General features: G+C 40.2%; 1 protein-coding gene across 1 annotated transcript; it reads left to right on the forward strand.

Annotated features, from left to right (window-relative positions):
• The first annotated feature begins 3,003 nt into the window (after positions 1 to 3,003).
• Positions 3,004 to 5,644, forward strand: LOC114460300 (PLASMODESMATA CALLOSE-BINDING PROTEIN 4-like). Its single transcript, XM_028442233.1, has 5 exons — positions 3,004 to 3,095; positions 3,344 to 3,481; positions 3,567 to 3,737; positions 3,823 to 3,942; positions 4,859 to 5,644. Exons 1-5 carry the CDS (start codon positions 3,044 to 3,046, stop codon positions 5,245 to 5,247), a joined length of 870 nt encoding a protein of 289 aa, XP_028298034.1. The 5' UTR covers positions 3,004 to 3,043; the 3' UTR covers positions 5,248 to 5,644.
• The last annotated feature ends 11,115 nt before the right edge of the window (positions 5,645 to 16,759 follow it).

Raw genomic sequence — 16,759 nt, forward strand, 5'->3', positions numbered from 1 at the left:
TTGCTATTAACGATGTTATGTCCAATATGTCCAACCTGTCATGTGGAGTAGCCCAGGGCTCTGTTCTGGGCCCTTTTGTTTTTATTGTATCTGATGCCTCTTGGTCGGTTGATCCGTGGTTTTAAAAATGTGTCTTATCATTTTTATGCTGATGATATCCAGTTGTACTGCTCCTTTAATGACTCAGAGTTGCACTTTTTATCAGAGTTCTTAGACTGTATATCCTGTATCAAAAACTGGTTGTTATCAAATTATCTCCAGATAAATTCAAACAAAACAGAAACTCTGATCATTGCTCCTGATAAAAACATCCTCTAATTAAAAACTCTCTTGGTGATCTGGGCTCATCTATTAAAACCAGCCTCAGAAACCTTGGGGTTGTTTTTGATCAGTCCATGTCTTTGGAGGGACATTGTCGTCAATTGACTAAAAACTGTTTTTACCACCTGAGAAATATCTCTAAAGTGAGGCATCTTTTATCAAAATCAGATCTAGAACTGGTCATACACACATTTATATCATCTCGTATTGACTACTGTAATTCTGGTTTTACTTGTTTTAATAAGTCGACCCTAAACAGACTCCAGATCGTTCAGAAGCTGCTGCCAGACTTTTAACTGGTGCTTCTAGAACATCCCACATCACCACCATTCTTGCTACTCTGCACTGGCTTCTAGTTAAGTTTCACATAGAATATAAAATATTAGTTCTCACGTTTTGAGCATTACATGGTCAGGCCCCTAAATATATCTCAGACTTGTTGTGCCCCTACTCATCAGGGCGATGCCTTCGGTCTTCAGGTCAGGGTCTCCTAAAGACCCCAAAAACTACATTTAAAACCAGAGGAGACCTGGTGTTCCAGGCTGTAGCTCCCAGACTCTGGAATAACCTGCACCAGTCTCTCAGGGAGCTCAACTGTGTGGTCACTTTTAAAAAACTGCTGAAGACGACACTTTACAGTAAAGCTTTTAGTTACTGGATTTTAATTTTTATTTATCCTTTAATGTTGCTGTTCTTATGATATTTATGCTCTTGTTTTATTATTCTATTGTGTTGCACTTGTACTTTTACCACAACTCTGTACAGCACTTTGTGATTTTATCTGTAAAAAGCGCTTTATAAATAAACTACTTACTTACTTACTTGTGTGTGTGTTACTGTGTGTGTGTGTAACTGTGTGTGTGTTACTGTGTGTGTTACTGTGTGTAATATCAGATCACTGCAAACAACAAAACACATCATAGAATAGGACAACGTAGCAGTAATCACCACCTCTGAGGAAGACTGCAAACAACATTTAAACATATGAAGTAAAACCTGCTCCTAACATCTTTGTCTGAAAAAAGAAACAAAGTTATTTATGAAACTGTCAAACAGCAGCAGGAGTGAGTGAAAACGCCCCAAAGGAAGAACACACTGACCATTGTTGGTTTAAACCTTTAACGCCTGAGGCCCAGTGTGTTTGTGTCCTGGTGTGTGTGTGTGTGTGGGTGTGTCCAAGACCAATAAAGCTTTTTAACACACACACAATGAATACATTGATTATTCTATTTGATTGTAAATCTGTTTCCTTACAGGATAATTCATGAGAAAAAGTAACGGGCGGATCCCAAAACTAAATAATGACCTTTCCTGTAACTTATAGTATAAGATTTTAACTGTGGCTTTGACAGAAAAATGCAGCTGATCCACAAACTGCAATAATTTTATTAAATAAACCATTGTTTGTCAACGGTGAAGGTCTTTTCACATTAAAAGTGTGCTTTATCTTTTTCAGTATTTATTTACAAGTGGTGGACGTGTAAGGAGTATAGATGGGAGAATATGTTTTTACTTCCTAGACATTATCTATAGATGGGGATACTAGAACCAAAGAGGCTGCTCACTAGAATCAAAGTGACCTCCATGAACGATAACCTTTCTGCTGTTTGTGGACCATGTTTTTCTCTTGATCTGGTTGAACAAAGATCTTCAGCTCCTTCTGGGATGGTTCTGAGCTGAATGTGAAGCTGCTGAGATGAGGATCAGCACCTCCAAGTACTGGTCCATCCACGTTCCAACCCTCACCTATGGTCATGAGCTTTGAGAAATGACCCAAGAACTCTACTACAAGTCCAAACGGCTAGAATGAGTTCTCTTCAGGGTGGCCGGGCCAGATGGGAAAAAACTGGACCTAAAATTGATATCTCAGATAGCATACAGATGTGGGCCACATTCAGCAACTATCCCACACTTTTGGCATTCTTCTGGCTACTACAAAGAGGACGTGAGCCTAAAGTGGCCCACATGTGATGCTGCAAATGTAGACCAGTTATCTTGGAACAAATTTGGGCCAGTTTTGGCTTTTTATGGAAAGTTAGCAACAACTAATCTGGATGTGAGCCAAAAGTGTCCCATTTATAAGGTACCATAATTATTTGGTCTGATCTTGGTGACATCTGGAGTTGTGATGGCTTGGTTGTGGCCAAGTTCTGGAGTGGAGCACCTACAGTAAGTGCCATCATTTCATGTGGGCAGGATGAATGTGTCAGGTGTGGGCCAGATATGGACCAGAAGTTTTCTATCTGGTTGGGGGGACACCACTATTTGTTTGATGGATATAAATGAGGTACAGTAAGAGTCACAAACAGTGACAGATAGACTAGAATATAAATGAGTGATAGACTGTCTAAAGATGCTCTTTGATACAGCAGCAAATGGACTGACATCTCACACTCATCTAAATAAACATTTATTAACATTTAGGTTCTAACTTTCTCTGGTCCTCATGTCTGTCCATTCTGTATCTTATGAAACATTTGACCATTAATGGTAAAAACAACAACAAAGAAACATAACATCACAGTGGCGTGGTCGGATTAGTTGGTACAATAAGGTAATGATGGGAGGGAGATTAATTGTCAAATCCCCAAAAACCCAAAGAGAGGTGACACCCAAACTGTGAGGTCACCTGAATGATATAAAACACAGAGGTAACAGTGGAGATCAACCAGCCGAACATCAATCTCTAGAAGAACCAAACCTCAGCACCAACCTGTTCATCATGATGATCAGAATCCTCTGCCTGAGCGTCCTTGTGCTGCTTTTCTGCACAGGTAACAACATCCTCCACTCAATCACATTTAGTTCATGTCACAATGTCTGATATTATATTTAAAATGTTCTGGTATCCACTTAGAACTGATGATGCTAATGATTAAAAATAAACATGTTAGAAAAACTGAGAGAAAGTAGAAGAACTGATTCTGTTTTTGCACCACCAACTGTTTGCCGTGAATGTATTGATTGATAATGTAGTCTTTCACACTGTACTAATGCACATCTAATGCTTCCTTTTCCACAGACATTGAAGCTAAAAAAGAAAAGACCGAAAAGACCGAAAAGTTCAAAAAGTTCAAGTGTTTCACTTGTACAGAGAAAAACTGCAAAAAACAACAGTATTGTAGTGAAGGACAGGTCTGCATGAGCGCCTCTGTTATCGGTACTGTTTGCTTCTCTTCATTTCCTTTGATAGACAAACAGTGACCGGCTTGGCTTTGCATGCTAATCCACTTTATACCTTACAGAAGTCACACATGGACATCAGAATAAATCCTACTACAGGTCCTGTACGTCACCTTCATACTGTCCAAAGAGTGAAAAAGCAGAGACCTTGTCCATCGGCTTGGGTTATCAGGTGTTTGTGGCGACCGTTAAGTGCTGCAAGTCCCATCTCTGCAACAAAAAACCTCAACCCCGTAAGACCTTTGAAACACAATCAAACTAATGCTGCTCCATACTCTGTGGGTAGTTTACACTGGTGTGTTATGCTGTTCTTTTCAGACCCTAAGATACCATCAGGAAATGGGTTGACGTGCCTTTTCTGCAGCAACACTAATAACCCAAAGGAATGCAAAGTCAAGGAATGCATTGGAAATCAAACTCACTGCGTGCAAGTAATCAGTAAGTGTGTTTCCATTCTTCTCCCACTGCTGTGAACTTTGAACCTTCTCATGGCCCATTGTTGGAGAATCCTGTGTCAAAGATTTGTTGGTAGTTTCTAAAGGTCATCAAACTTTAAAGGGATCCTCAACCTAAAGTCCAAAGACAGATCAGCTGAAAGTCTGTTCTCTGTGATCTTTTCTACTGATGTAGAAGCTGCAGGTACAATAAAAAGCTCTTAAACTCAGGCTTGTGGAGGTGGACGTGTTGGACAAACTATCAGGAAGTGCTCCATTCACTAACTCAGACTGATTTGATGAGGTTACCATGGTTGCCATGGTAGCATAGACTTCCTGTTTGAAGGTGTCTTCCTTGTTCAGCTGAAGTCATGTGTGGATCTGTAGTAAGTTATAGTAAGAAGTACCATTCCTCCTTTCCTGGTAAGTCCAACAGTAGAATCTGTCCCCTGTGATATTCCTGGTATTTTTAGGAATAACGTCATTACGTCCAATGAATTAGTGACTCCTAACTAAGCACTACAAGCTCAGAGTGAAATTATTATTATCATAACAATCTCTCTATAGGAGCCTGAATACTAAGAGTAGTCCTGAAGTGATCACACGATATGTGAACGCTGATTGGCTGAAATCTCCAAAATGGCCACACCCCCTCTTAAAGGAACATTACATGTGTTTGAGGCTAAATGTGGATGTAATTGACTCTAAAGACATTTCTGATTGGAAGTAGTAACTATTTATTATTCAGCTTTAGAGTGATCATCTAAAGAGCTTTCATGGGATGGTTGGTGTCACTTTAACACTCATATTACAAAGCCCTGCTGAGTAATAGCATCACAGACCTCTCTGTGAAACAACCATGTATTGATTCTATTTGCAGGAGGTTTAAAAGTTTGACTCTTTGACTTTGTCTTTGGCAGGAAATGGAACTCATCAGAGTGGGTGTGCAACTAAAAACTTCTGTCACCCCGACAAGATACTTGGACGCTACAAGCCTGTTAATGGCTTCGCTGGTGCCCTCAGTTTTCCAGCTGAGTGTGAGAAAGCAAAACCTGCACCTGAGCCAACAACTGCTGAACCAACAACTGCTGAACCAACAACTGCTGAACCAACAACTGCTGAACCAACAACTGCTGAACCAACAACTGCTGAACCAACAACTGCTGAACCAACAACTGCTGAACCAACAACTGCTGAACCAACAATTGCTGAACCAACAACTGCTGAACCAACAACTGCTGAACCAAAGTGTGTTCCAGTTGAAACCACTCCTGAACCAACCCTTCCACCCTGTGATAGAAAGGGATAACTACTCCCACCACGTAAAACCAGTTTCTTTGTCTTGCTGACAAAATCATTAAAAGGTTGATTAAAGTCTGGGTGAATCTTTAGTGGATCCTACATCAAACATAGAGATCTTAACAAACTTATCAGACCACCACCCACTGTGAGCTTAAATCACAGCATTGGTAAATATCTTTGTTTCTGTCATTTGGCTAATCTCCTAAACAAAAAAAAATGGTTGGTGGTTGAATACATTTGTTAACCAACTCATGTGATGTTTTGCTTTTAGTGATGTTATTAGATGATGAATTAATGAAGATCAAAGCTTCTTTCAAAGGAGCTTTGATGACTTCTAACTTCTAAATGTGACTCTTTTAGTAAAGGTAACAGGGCTGAGTTTCTAATGCTTTCTTAAAATGCTTTCTGCATGGGAACAATCATTAAAGAGGTGAAATAAAACTATCAGCAAACAATCTGTGTTCAAGTGTGTTTTTGTTCAAACTTAGTGTTTGATTTAATCTGCTGTTTAAACTGTGTTATCAGGTGGTGCAGGTACTTATCATTAATAGCAGCTGTGATGTATTTTAGACTATTCTGCAAGTTCATCTGATAATATTCAAACACCAGTTTAAGCTACGGTTACACAGCAATTAGAAGACCTTTATTTTAGCGTTAGAGAGAACATTAATGTCCCCATGTTTGTACTTTACACAACGTATAAATGATACATAAAGTATGTGAGGCACCAAAAATATCCAGTTAATAAGTGACAGATATCATCCCTGCACATTTTTATTTAATTTGGGGAAATTATGTAAAATAATTTGATCATTAACTAAATGACATACAATATTTTAACATTTTGAGATTTAAAATAACTGCAGTCATGTGATAAAAACATGGGTAAAATTGTGATCCTCCAAATTTTGTGGAGTTTTATTATATTTATTACAAAATTACAACTGAATGATTTGGTAATTTAGACAATAAATTATGTTTTTTCTGTTTTTTTAACTTACTCCTACGGACCAAAATGGATGGTCTAAAGGGCCAGATTTGGCCCCCGGGCCTTGAGGTTGACACATTGCTATATAACTTTATTTTATCATTCTAGACATGTCGACTGTAATGGTTTTAGTGTTTGTTTGTTTTCATTGTGCCAGCTGGGCTGGATGGTGAAGCACAAACTAATACAAATATGAAACAATAAAATAATAAAAACATCATATTTATTTATTTTTTTACCTTGATGAATGTCACAGTAGCTACAGCTTTGCTATGAAAATTAAAAACATCCATTATTTAAATGATGTTTAATTTGAGAGCCAGAAGCTAATAATAATAGACTCTAATAAATGAATCTAACATTTACCAAAAGGAACTCCATCCATCCATCCATTTTCTTACCCGCTTATTCCCGTTTTAACAGGGTCGCGGGGGTCTGCCGGTGCCAATCTCCGGCTCTCATAGGGCGCTTGGCGGGGGTACACCCTGGACAGGGCGCCAGTCCATCACAGGGCAACACAGACACAGACAACCATTCACTCTCTCATTCACTCCTATGGGCAATTTAGAGACTCCAATCAAGCTTACGGTCATGTTTTTGGATTGTGGGAGGAAGCCGGAGTACCCGGAGGAAACCCACGCAGCACGGGGAGAACATGCAAACTCCCAAAAGGAACTCATTCTGATTATTAATAAAGTGTCTGACAGTAAAAAAAAAACAACCCAGCGTTGGATCAAAGACAGACTTTGTGTCGCGTGTCCTGAAGCTGAGCTGCAGTCAGAGGAATCACTGAGAAAAACATTTAGGTGTCAAAAATACTATTAACTCTAAAAAGTAGAAATAAGTATCTTAAGAAAAATATACACCATGAAAATTCCCTGAATACAGATGAAAACTGTTTTATTCATCCAACACATTTATCATACACATGTCCCACATTTTGCATCAAATATATCCCTTATGCTCCCACATGAATGCATACTTCCAATGGGCACTGTACTCGTCTATTCATAAGTTCAAGGAAGGTCTGTGTGTGTGTGTGTGTGTGTGTGTGTGTGTGTGTGTGCGTGCGTGCGTGCGTGTGTGCGTGTGTGTGTGTGTGTGTGTGTGTGTGTGTGTCTAAATACCCCGAGTTTGTGCATCTGTTATTTTGGAGTAATTTCACTTCTGAACGGCACGGAGAATGAAACCTATTCATCTTTTGACCTCAGGGTGTGAGGGGGCGCTAGTGTACCATCTATATCTGTTTCACTACACAGCTCACTTCCAGTACGTGCCAGAGCTCCTGTGGACTTCTCTTTTGAGGAAACATACTTTTTACTGTTCCTTATTTGGTGATGATGTTTCAAAACGTTTATTTTCATGTTAGTTTGACTGTTCGCTATTTAGACCAGACAGACCTCACCCCAAACTTAATGACGGCAATGGCTGCTGTGTTGAAAGCTGCACATTTATCCGCAGTGTGTGTGAGAGAGAACCAAAGGAGGAGATTAGTGTCCAAGGTTGAGAGTCTCACACACACACATTGATCAGGTGAGCTTCACTATTGATCACCGTCTACGTGACATGAGTGCAGGTATGTGAGTGTGTGTGTATAACGGACCATCATTTAGTCCTGTTACAGTCTGTGTCACTACACCCGTCCATAGGGTGGTAGTGACTGTAGTGTTACGCTCTGAGTGAGATCTTAGTGTTTATATGTTATGTAGACGGTGCTACATAGTGAAGGTCACCTGATTACTTCAGCTTCACCTGCCACTACACCTAACTACTGAAAATGTATTCCTGTGATTCCAAACTTCCTTTAAATCGCAAGTCACCGACTCCACTTCCTCCTCCGTCTCCAGCTCTACTCCACTTCCTCCTCCGTCTCCAGCTCTACTCCACTTCCTCCTCCGTCTCCAGCTCTACTCCACTTCCTCCTTCGTCTCCAGCTCTACTCCACTTCCTCCTCCGTCTCCAGCTCTACTCCACTTCCTCCTCCATCTCCAGCTCTACTCCACTTCCTCCTTCGTCTCCAACTCTACTCCACTTCCTCCTCCGTCTCCAGCTCTACTCCACTTCCTCCTCCGTCTCCAGCTCTACTCCACTTCCTCCTCCGTCTCCAGCTCTACTCCACTTCCTCCTCCATCTCCAGCTCTACTCCACTTCCTCCTCCGTCTCCAGCTCTGTACCAGACTCCACTTCCTCCTGGGCCATGCTATCGTTAGCATCTGAAACATCTAGATCATTTGAAACCATCAGCCACTGGTGAGTCTTTTACCGACAAGTTTCCCATTGTTTAAACCATAATTTTGGTTCTTTTTGACATAGAAGCATAATATCAGTGGTGAATTATTACATAATCAGACACATTCAGAAAAGATCAAAACTGATTATTAAGACAAAACAGCTCACGCTCGTCATGCTGACTCATCTAAATGTAAAGAATTGTCTTGATCAAATAGCAGTGGTTTAGGTTTTTAGGCTGTAGATGAGTAGCGTTTAATTTTCAGTTATTGATAAATAAATTCAGACCTTAGTCTTAGTCCGCTCTAACATGGAAACATTGTTCACTTCCTCAGTTATTCTCTTCTACAGAACATTTAAATGAGCTCCTTTAAATCACACGTTGGTTTTTCTCCACCTCAGCTGTGAGGATGATGATTTTCATCTCAGAAACATTTATTTTCTTGCAAATGTTTGTTTGACGTCAGTGAGGGCGTAACATGTTAATGACGTTAAAATTCATCTGCAGCATCTATCAACACCTGATCATTGGTGCTTCTATGTCAAATAGAACCAAAATTATGACAAAATGTTCAAATTGGCAACAATGATGGCGGCCATCTTGGATTTCTTGATGTTTAAACAAACACTGTGAGGCTGTATCTCACTGCTGTGTGTCTTAGATTGGTCATGTGATCAGGACGTCAGTCCAGTGCACTGCAGCGTTCAGCAGAAAGTAGAGAATAATAAAAGCTTTATTGACTTCATTATACATCACATAATAATCATACATCAGTTTTATATAGTGCTTTATCATAGACGCTCACTTTACAGAACTAAGGCATTATTCTTTCACCTCACACTTAGTGGTGGTAAGCTACTATTGTAGCTACAGCTGCCCTGGGGCAGACTGACGGAAGCGAGGCTGCCATAGTGCCATTGGCCCTCCCACCACCACCAACACTCACTCACACACTACATTCATACTAGGCAATGTGGGTGAAGTGCCTTGCCCAAGGGCACAATGGCAGATACCACTGGGGTGACTGTCCCCCTGACATTGATGTGTGTCCTACTGTAGATCAAACATTAGCCAATCAGGAGTCAGTAGTGGTGAGTTCCTAATGTTTTCATGCACTGGAGCTCACAGCAGACACGTGCACACAAATGTGTTTAAAGAGAATTTAATGTTTGTGTAAAATATTCACATTTGTATAGTTTATCAGTCCTGAGCTACAATGCTTTAACAGAGACGTACGTTTTCTCACCAGTGCGTCTCATGACAGTTTATCTATCATTGCTGCTCTCAGAATGAGATTGTAATGAACACAAGGTGCTTCTTTTCTTCCTCTACCATCTGTGGCTCTGCTGGACTGGACCACGTTCTGCTGAGTCAGCTGTGGATGTTCATCTGCTCACCGTTTAGAAACAGTCAATGTGTGGCCAGTCCTTGGTTTTCTTTGTTTTTCTTTTTAAAACCTCCAGATGGAACCAGGCCTGTTCTGATTGGTCCATCAGCTCCTCTTCCTCCAATCAGTGGAGCTGGACGTTCTCCTTTTACTGCTTTAAAGGTTTGGAATCACCACAATGAATCACTCTTTAATTATTGATATCCTGCATGTTTTTCTTTCTTCTTCTTCTGAGGAAATCCTACTTTCCATGGTCAAACACTCACCTGATTGGTCCCAAAGCTCCAGTTTCCTCTCAGATAACATCAGCTGTAAAAACAGACCAGTCGTCCAAAAGGTGGCGCTACAGCAAACCTCTAAAGTTAGACTTTGGAAAATACACAATAAATCAACCATTTCACCAAAATGTCGCCCCAACATTGAATAAACTTCTGTACTTTTTAAACCTATTGTAAATGTAGTGTTTATTAAACTGTTAAACTTATTAAACATAGCTCCTCCCACAATTAAATGCTAAACTGACACCAAACAGTTCATCTTCAGACTGTCGTACACAAACCATCCACATTTTTGATGTATCAAATATTGAGCTCACAGTGCGTTGAAATGAAATGAAGAATGAAACATTTTGGAGTCATCGTAGATGATGTTTGAGGAAAAAAATAATAATTTTATCCAAAAAAACCTGATTTTATTTTATTTTTTTAACAGCATTTCACTGTCATGTTAACAATGGGAGTCAATGCAAAAATGTCATTTTTAAACATCAGTTTTTCACTTATGAAGCTAATAAATCATTGTTAAACACAGATGACTAACATCTTTATATTATCTAGATCAGTGGTTCTCAAACTGTTTTGGCTCTAGTCCCCCTTTCTCTTATTTATGAATACATGTCCCCCCTTTGTCCGACTACAACATTTAGCTTATATAAAATTATTTAAAAACATCTATAGATCATAATTTTTTTTAATAATTAGTTTTTGAACATGTTTGAATTGACATATTTCCTTCCCTACATTTTATTTGAACTATTTATATTTCACAAAGTGAAAATAATGAAAAAGTTGTTTAAGATTGTGCGTTGTTTTGATGATAATAATAATAATAATAATAATAATAATAATAATAATAATAATAATAATAATAATAATAATAATAATAATAATAAAAGATAATTCAATAATTTTTAAACTCATTCAGTGCCATTGACGTAATATTATGTCAATTATGTTTTTTCACAGAGATTACTAGAATACACCCTGGTGGAGGTCCCTCATCAATATCTAAACTGTAATGTAATGTAGTGACCAACGGTGCTCTGAAGGTGGCAGCAGCGCACCTTTAGATGATAGATTAGCCACTGATGCTACCATTAGCTAAAGCGAAAGAAGCAGGGATGAGGGAGATTATGGTGCTATGAAGTGATATTGTGATGTATCCAGCAGCTCACAGCTCCACATACTAACACAGAACATGAGTGGACCTGAGTAGATTATTAATTATGTTGTTATCATGAGATAAAACCATCAACTAACCGGGCTATAAACAGGTCATCTCTGTGTGTCGGGAGGAAGAGGAAGTTACGTCTGTGTGATTGACAGGGGGGGAGGCAGTCAGCAAAACATTCAACTGTGAGCCAGATAGTAGCACACGTTTGGATGAGAGATCACCTGTGATGGGCAGAGCTCAGAGGGAGAGGAAATGAGTTTACGAGACAGGAAATGGTTCTACAGAGTTGGTGCTGAAGTTCCCACCAGCTCACAGCAGCTCACACTCAACCACAGCATGTGTGGAACTAAGTGAACTATTGAGAGTGTGGTGATGGTGAGAGAAAATGATCAAAAACGGGGCAAGCGGTGAGACTCTGCATGTCCAAGAGGAGGAGGAAGTTGTGTGTGTGGAGAATGACGGGGGAGAGACTTGGAGGAACGCCAAAATACAGGAAGAAATCCATTCAACCCTGACATAGAGAGTAAAATAATAATAATGGTCTAAGTGTTGTTTTTGTAGTTTTATAGAAGGAAACCAATGTTGAGGTGTCACTCAAGCAAAAAAACAAAAAAAACAAAATGCTTTAAAGTCACAAATAGATTTTTCCAGAAAAAGACGTTTTTTCTCAGTTTTTTGTCACAAAATGGTGATTTGTGTGAAACTTTCCTCTATTCAACTGATGATTACAGAAGAACAAAACCAGCTAGAAACATAATTATTTTTTTCGGATGAAATTAGAGACTTTAACATTTCAGAATTCAGATAGTCATAGTACAAAATATTCTGTGGGTCTTTAAAAATCAGTCAAAATGCTCAAAAATGGCTGGCACTGAACGAGTTAAAATCAATTTTAATTTTTCAAAAATTTCAGATGACCCCACATGAGGTCACGACCCAAAGGTTGAAAAACACTGATTTAGTGGATCTTGAATATATTTATGGTCTGGGGTGGGACCCTCTAGTACCCCCTGTATACCCCAGCTATAATCAATAAAATGACTTCCATGAAACCAGGAGGCATAAACATTCCCACTCTGTGCACAATGTGGACGTTTTCTCTTTAGTTTTTTAAAGTTGGAATTTATTACATTTATAGAAAGAAAATTCAGCTGAACATGAGTTTATGTTTTACTGATTCTGTACTTCTGTTTTTCCTTGTTTCTACAAAATATGACAGGACAAACACTTTTTTCAAAGCAAACAATAAAAACTATAGAGTTGTAAATCTGTTATTTTAGTATTTTTGACTAAAAAAGACATTGGTGCAACTAGAAAGCTAATTTATCTCCTATTCATCACCTCAAAAGTTTCTTTCTTTTTTTTTGGGCAATAAATCCTGATCTGTATCTGACAACATTTAAATCTGACTAAGTGTGTTTTATTGCATGATTTCGTAAAAAGTCAAATTCATTCTGCCTTTAAATATCAGCATTAAAAGACTTTATGAGGCAAGAACTGTCAGAGAAGATAAATATGGAGAACATTTAGGAATGTATTTCATTGTGCTCTGACTGCTGTGTTTAAAATATTTATAAATACATATATACATATATACGTATCTAATGAGGAAAACATGCTTTGATAGTTTTACTAGACACTCAGAGGACATTTATTATCTCACACTGCTTTCTATTCACAACCAGAGTTTATTGTTTTAAAAATGACTTTATGACATTTAGTGAGAGATGATTTTATAGGTTTTCCCTTCACTCACTGTTTCCTCTGTTATTACACAGAGAAATGTGACGTTCATTTACAGTAGCAATAAACAATGTGTAAAGAAACACAGCCATGAATAACGTAGACATTAGTGAAGATATGTGCAGCTTTAGGACAATTCATTATAACTAAGTTTTTGATAAATGGGCGTGTCATGACTCTTGGACTGTTTTATTATGCTAGCATTTTCTATTTTTACACAAATAAAACATATAATATTTAGTGCTGTCAATAGATTACAACTTTACCGTTGTTGGCTCATGAATGTTAAGTTTTCTCCAGGCAATCTAAAATGATCTAAAACATGTCCTAAGAAGCACTTTTAGCAATTGTTAAGGTGGAAAAAGAGGAAGGTTACCTCGTTTTGGCTGTATGACACCCTCTGCGTTGGGAAGTGATGAAAACCAGACTGAAGAGTTGGTGAATTAATAAAAATGATTTTATTCTAAACTAAATAAAAGAATACAAAGTGGAAACAAAAATGGTGACCCCCTGGCCAGGCGATCCAAAGACAGAGTGACGAGACACAATATTAAAGCAATATTAAAGCCACGTATATCTCCCCTTAGTTCCCCCCTCCCTCCTCCCCCCGAGAGATAGGGATAGAGACAGGGAGAAAGAGGGAGGGCAGGAGATGGAAAGAAAGACAGTTTTACTCTTTGAGTCAAAACAGTTCGCTCCTCGTTATCTGGTTGCTATGGAAACGGAGGTGTGTGCGAACTATGTGTTTGTGTGTATGAATGAATGTGTATGGGGTGTGCTATGTGAGTGTGTGTGTCTGTCCTTGTGGTTGTTTTGAAACTTTGGACAGGTTGTTCTGACCCAGAGTGAAGACAAGTTAAAGTTGAAGACATGAGAAATCACACAATGAAAAGTTACACCCCAAGGCTTAAGGATTAAAATATATAAGTAATTATATTATTAAGCATAACTAATTATTCTGCCCCAACAATCCACTCTTTTTGGACAAAGTCCAACACAAAAAAGCGAAATTAATTAGTGAGTTGTTTATCTTTAGCAAAGCACAGCCCAAAACACATAAAACATTAATCAAAATTAGTGTAACTTTAGCAACCTCCTGGTCCGTAGGACAAATGATATTGACACCGTTATAACACTATGGATATAAGCATTATTTTTTTTTTTCAGGGGACACAGGCATCCCCAAAGTTGGAGCAAGAAAAAGGAGGAAAAGTCAAAGAACCTCATAAACACATAATGAATATTACGTGAGACGAGGCCATCACAATAAAATCAAATACCCTTAGCAACTAAAATCATTGGCGATCACGGCAATGAATATGGACTATGTATATCACTAATAGCAAAAATACACATGGTAAAAACAATGTCAGTCAGCATAGCATAGCACAACAAATAAAACAACATGTGTAGGTGGCATCACTGAGCAGAGTCATCATCAGAATCAAAAACATGCATCATAAACACCTCAGGCTGGATCTCCATCTCTGGAACGGTTATGCGGACGTGCCGGCTTGGGAAAGCGCTCTGCACTAAACCCTCTACTATACGACGCAAGATCGGTATACCGCAACAGAGAAGAAGAAGAACTGACACCAGTGTAATAGCGATCTTAACCAAGAGAGGGCGCCAGCCTGCAAGTAGAGTGGAAAACCAATCCGGTCCGGCCAAGCTATCCTTATTCATGGCATCGCGTAGCCTGGAAATGTTTTTGACTGCCTCTGCTATGATCTGACCGTCTGCCGTGTTATCCGGGATAAAGCTGCAACAAGATGCACCTACCATTGCGCAAACGCCTCCTTTGGCCGCGGTCTGTAGGTCTAGAACCATTCTATTTTGCAGGACCATTAAACGTATATTCGTGACCTCCCCCGAGAGGCCAGTAAGGGCCAAAAATGATGCGTTAACGAAGGACTTAAACCTGTAGTCTAAGGTTTCGACGCGCAGCAGTGTTTTGCCCACACCCGCCCAGGGGAACAGCGAAAGAGTAACCTTCTGGCCTGTCGTCCACAGTTTATGTTCGGGGGGAACGTCCGTGCCCCAGATTGCGTCGTGTGGATCAAAACCCAAAGGAGTGTGTGATTCGCGTTTACGTCGTGACGAAAGGGGAATAGTTGAGACTACGTATGTGTGATCAGTCACATGCACGGGTGCACACACCCCATCCCAGTTGGGGGAAAGGTGTGTATACAGTCTGTAACCGCATAGCCAAAACCCTTTTGCTAAATTGAACGTGCCATTAGTCCCGGGTGTATGAACGTGGGCACAGGTGTGCGAATTATGTGCGGTGTCGCATTCAGGACCCATAGTGTAATTGCAATTGTGACCGGGAATCTGGCCTAGTTTGCGAGTTCCGTTTCTGGCGAAACAGAAGGGAAAAAGTGTGGTTCGCGTGTAATCTACATACATAGCGGAAGATGTATCATCGCGCAGTATAGTCAGTTTTTTTACTGGCTGTTTAGAACAACGGTTGGGGTCCCCCATGCCGAAGTTAGAGTAAGACAAATAACAAAAGGAGTCGGAAGCATCCATTGGTATCGCGGTTAAGCGGGGATGTGTTGATGACACAGGCATGTAAGAACAAACATAACAGTTGGATAGGCCCCTACTTTTAGCTTGATAGTGCGCGTATCGGTACCAGGTGTTTGTGAAAAACGGATGAGTAACATTGGTCGCAGCTAAAGTGTCGTGCAGGACGATATCGTTTATCCAGCGTCTATTTCTGCTTGCATTAGTCACCCTGTAAAAAGAATCATTCACATTAGGAACAACACTTGCATTCATTGGTTCAAGTCCAGTGTCCTCAATTGTCCCCCTGGAGGCCAGTAGCCAGAGGAGTACTGGAGCCGCGGACAGGACCATCGCGCCAATCGATGACCAGAACACGAGTGACATGAAACGACAGAATAGTGGCATAATTCCAGCCTGCTCCTGGGGCATAAACAGAGGGGCTCGTGACCTCTTCATCACAGCGGGAAAATGCTTGTGATCTCCCACGATGTCCTCAAGGTTGGATTTCAAAGGTTTCAACAGACCATATGCCCCGTTTGAAAGATTAGCTTGTAACCCCGGGGACTTTTCTTCTGCCCTTCGTTGCAACTTTCAGGGCAAACAAAGGCTCCTCAAAACACTGCTCCTAATCCAGGAAAGAGGAAACGCTCCTTACTGCGGTTCCACGATCAGTGGTGATGTTGGTACTTCCTCCGTTTGACCAGTCGCCTCAAGATCAGGGTCGACTGGTGTTGGCACCTTCCTGCAGTGTGATGCGTGAATCCACGTGGCTCGCTCTGCGACCTTCACAGCCGTGTGTGTCGTCAGTTGAACCTGAAAAGGGCCGATCCACCTTCGGTCGGTCCACCTTTTTCGTCTCGCGTTGTGCACGATCACAAAGTCACCTGGAAGGATATCATGGAGGTTCTCGGTGGTAGTCAGTGGGAGGGCCGCTCGTACTCTGGACCTGTTGAGAGTAAGAATCGTAGAGAGTTGTGCACAGTATTTTATCAAACTGTCGTCCTGGAGCGCTGTCTCAGCCCAGGACGAAACTGAGGGGGATAAACCCACATTGGGTGGGCGTCCAAAAAGGATTTCAAAGGGTGAAAGTTTAGACTTTGGATTAACCTGTTGTCTCATTTGAAGGAGGACAAGCGGTAAAGCTTTGATCCAGTTCAGCCCTGTCTGGTCCATGCACTTGTTCAACTTGTTTTTCAGAGTACCGTTAG

Source organism: Gouania willdenowi, unplaced genomic scaffold (genome assembly GCF_900634775.1).
Source record: "Gouania willdenowi unplaced genomic scaffold, fGouWil2.1 scaffold_420_arrow_ctg1, whole genome shotgun sequence".
NCBI lineage: Eukaryota > Metazoa > Chordata > Actinopteri > Blenniiformes > Gobiesocidae > Gouania > Gouania willdenowi.

What these genes read in the sequence shown, in the direction of transcription:
- LOC114460300 (XM_028442233.1), top strand. Translation starts at nt 3,044, where the DNA reads ATGATGATCAGAATCCTCTGCCTGAGCGTCCTTGTGCTGCTTTTCTGC. An exon ending in CATGAGCGCCTCTGTTATCG is followed by an intron (nt 3,482 to 3,566) that starts GTACTGTTTGCT and finishes TATACCTTACAG; the next exon opens with AAGTCACACATGGACATCAG. An exon ending in CAACAAAAAACCTCAACCCC is followed by an intron (nt 3,738 to 3,822) that starts GTAAGACCTTTG and finishes TGTTCTTTTCAG; the next exon opens with ACCCTAAGATACCATCAGGA.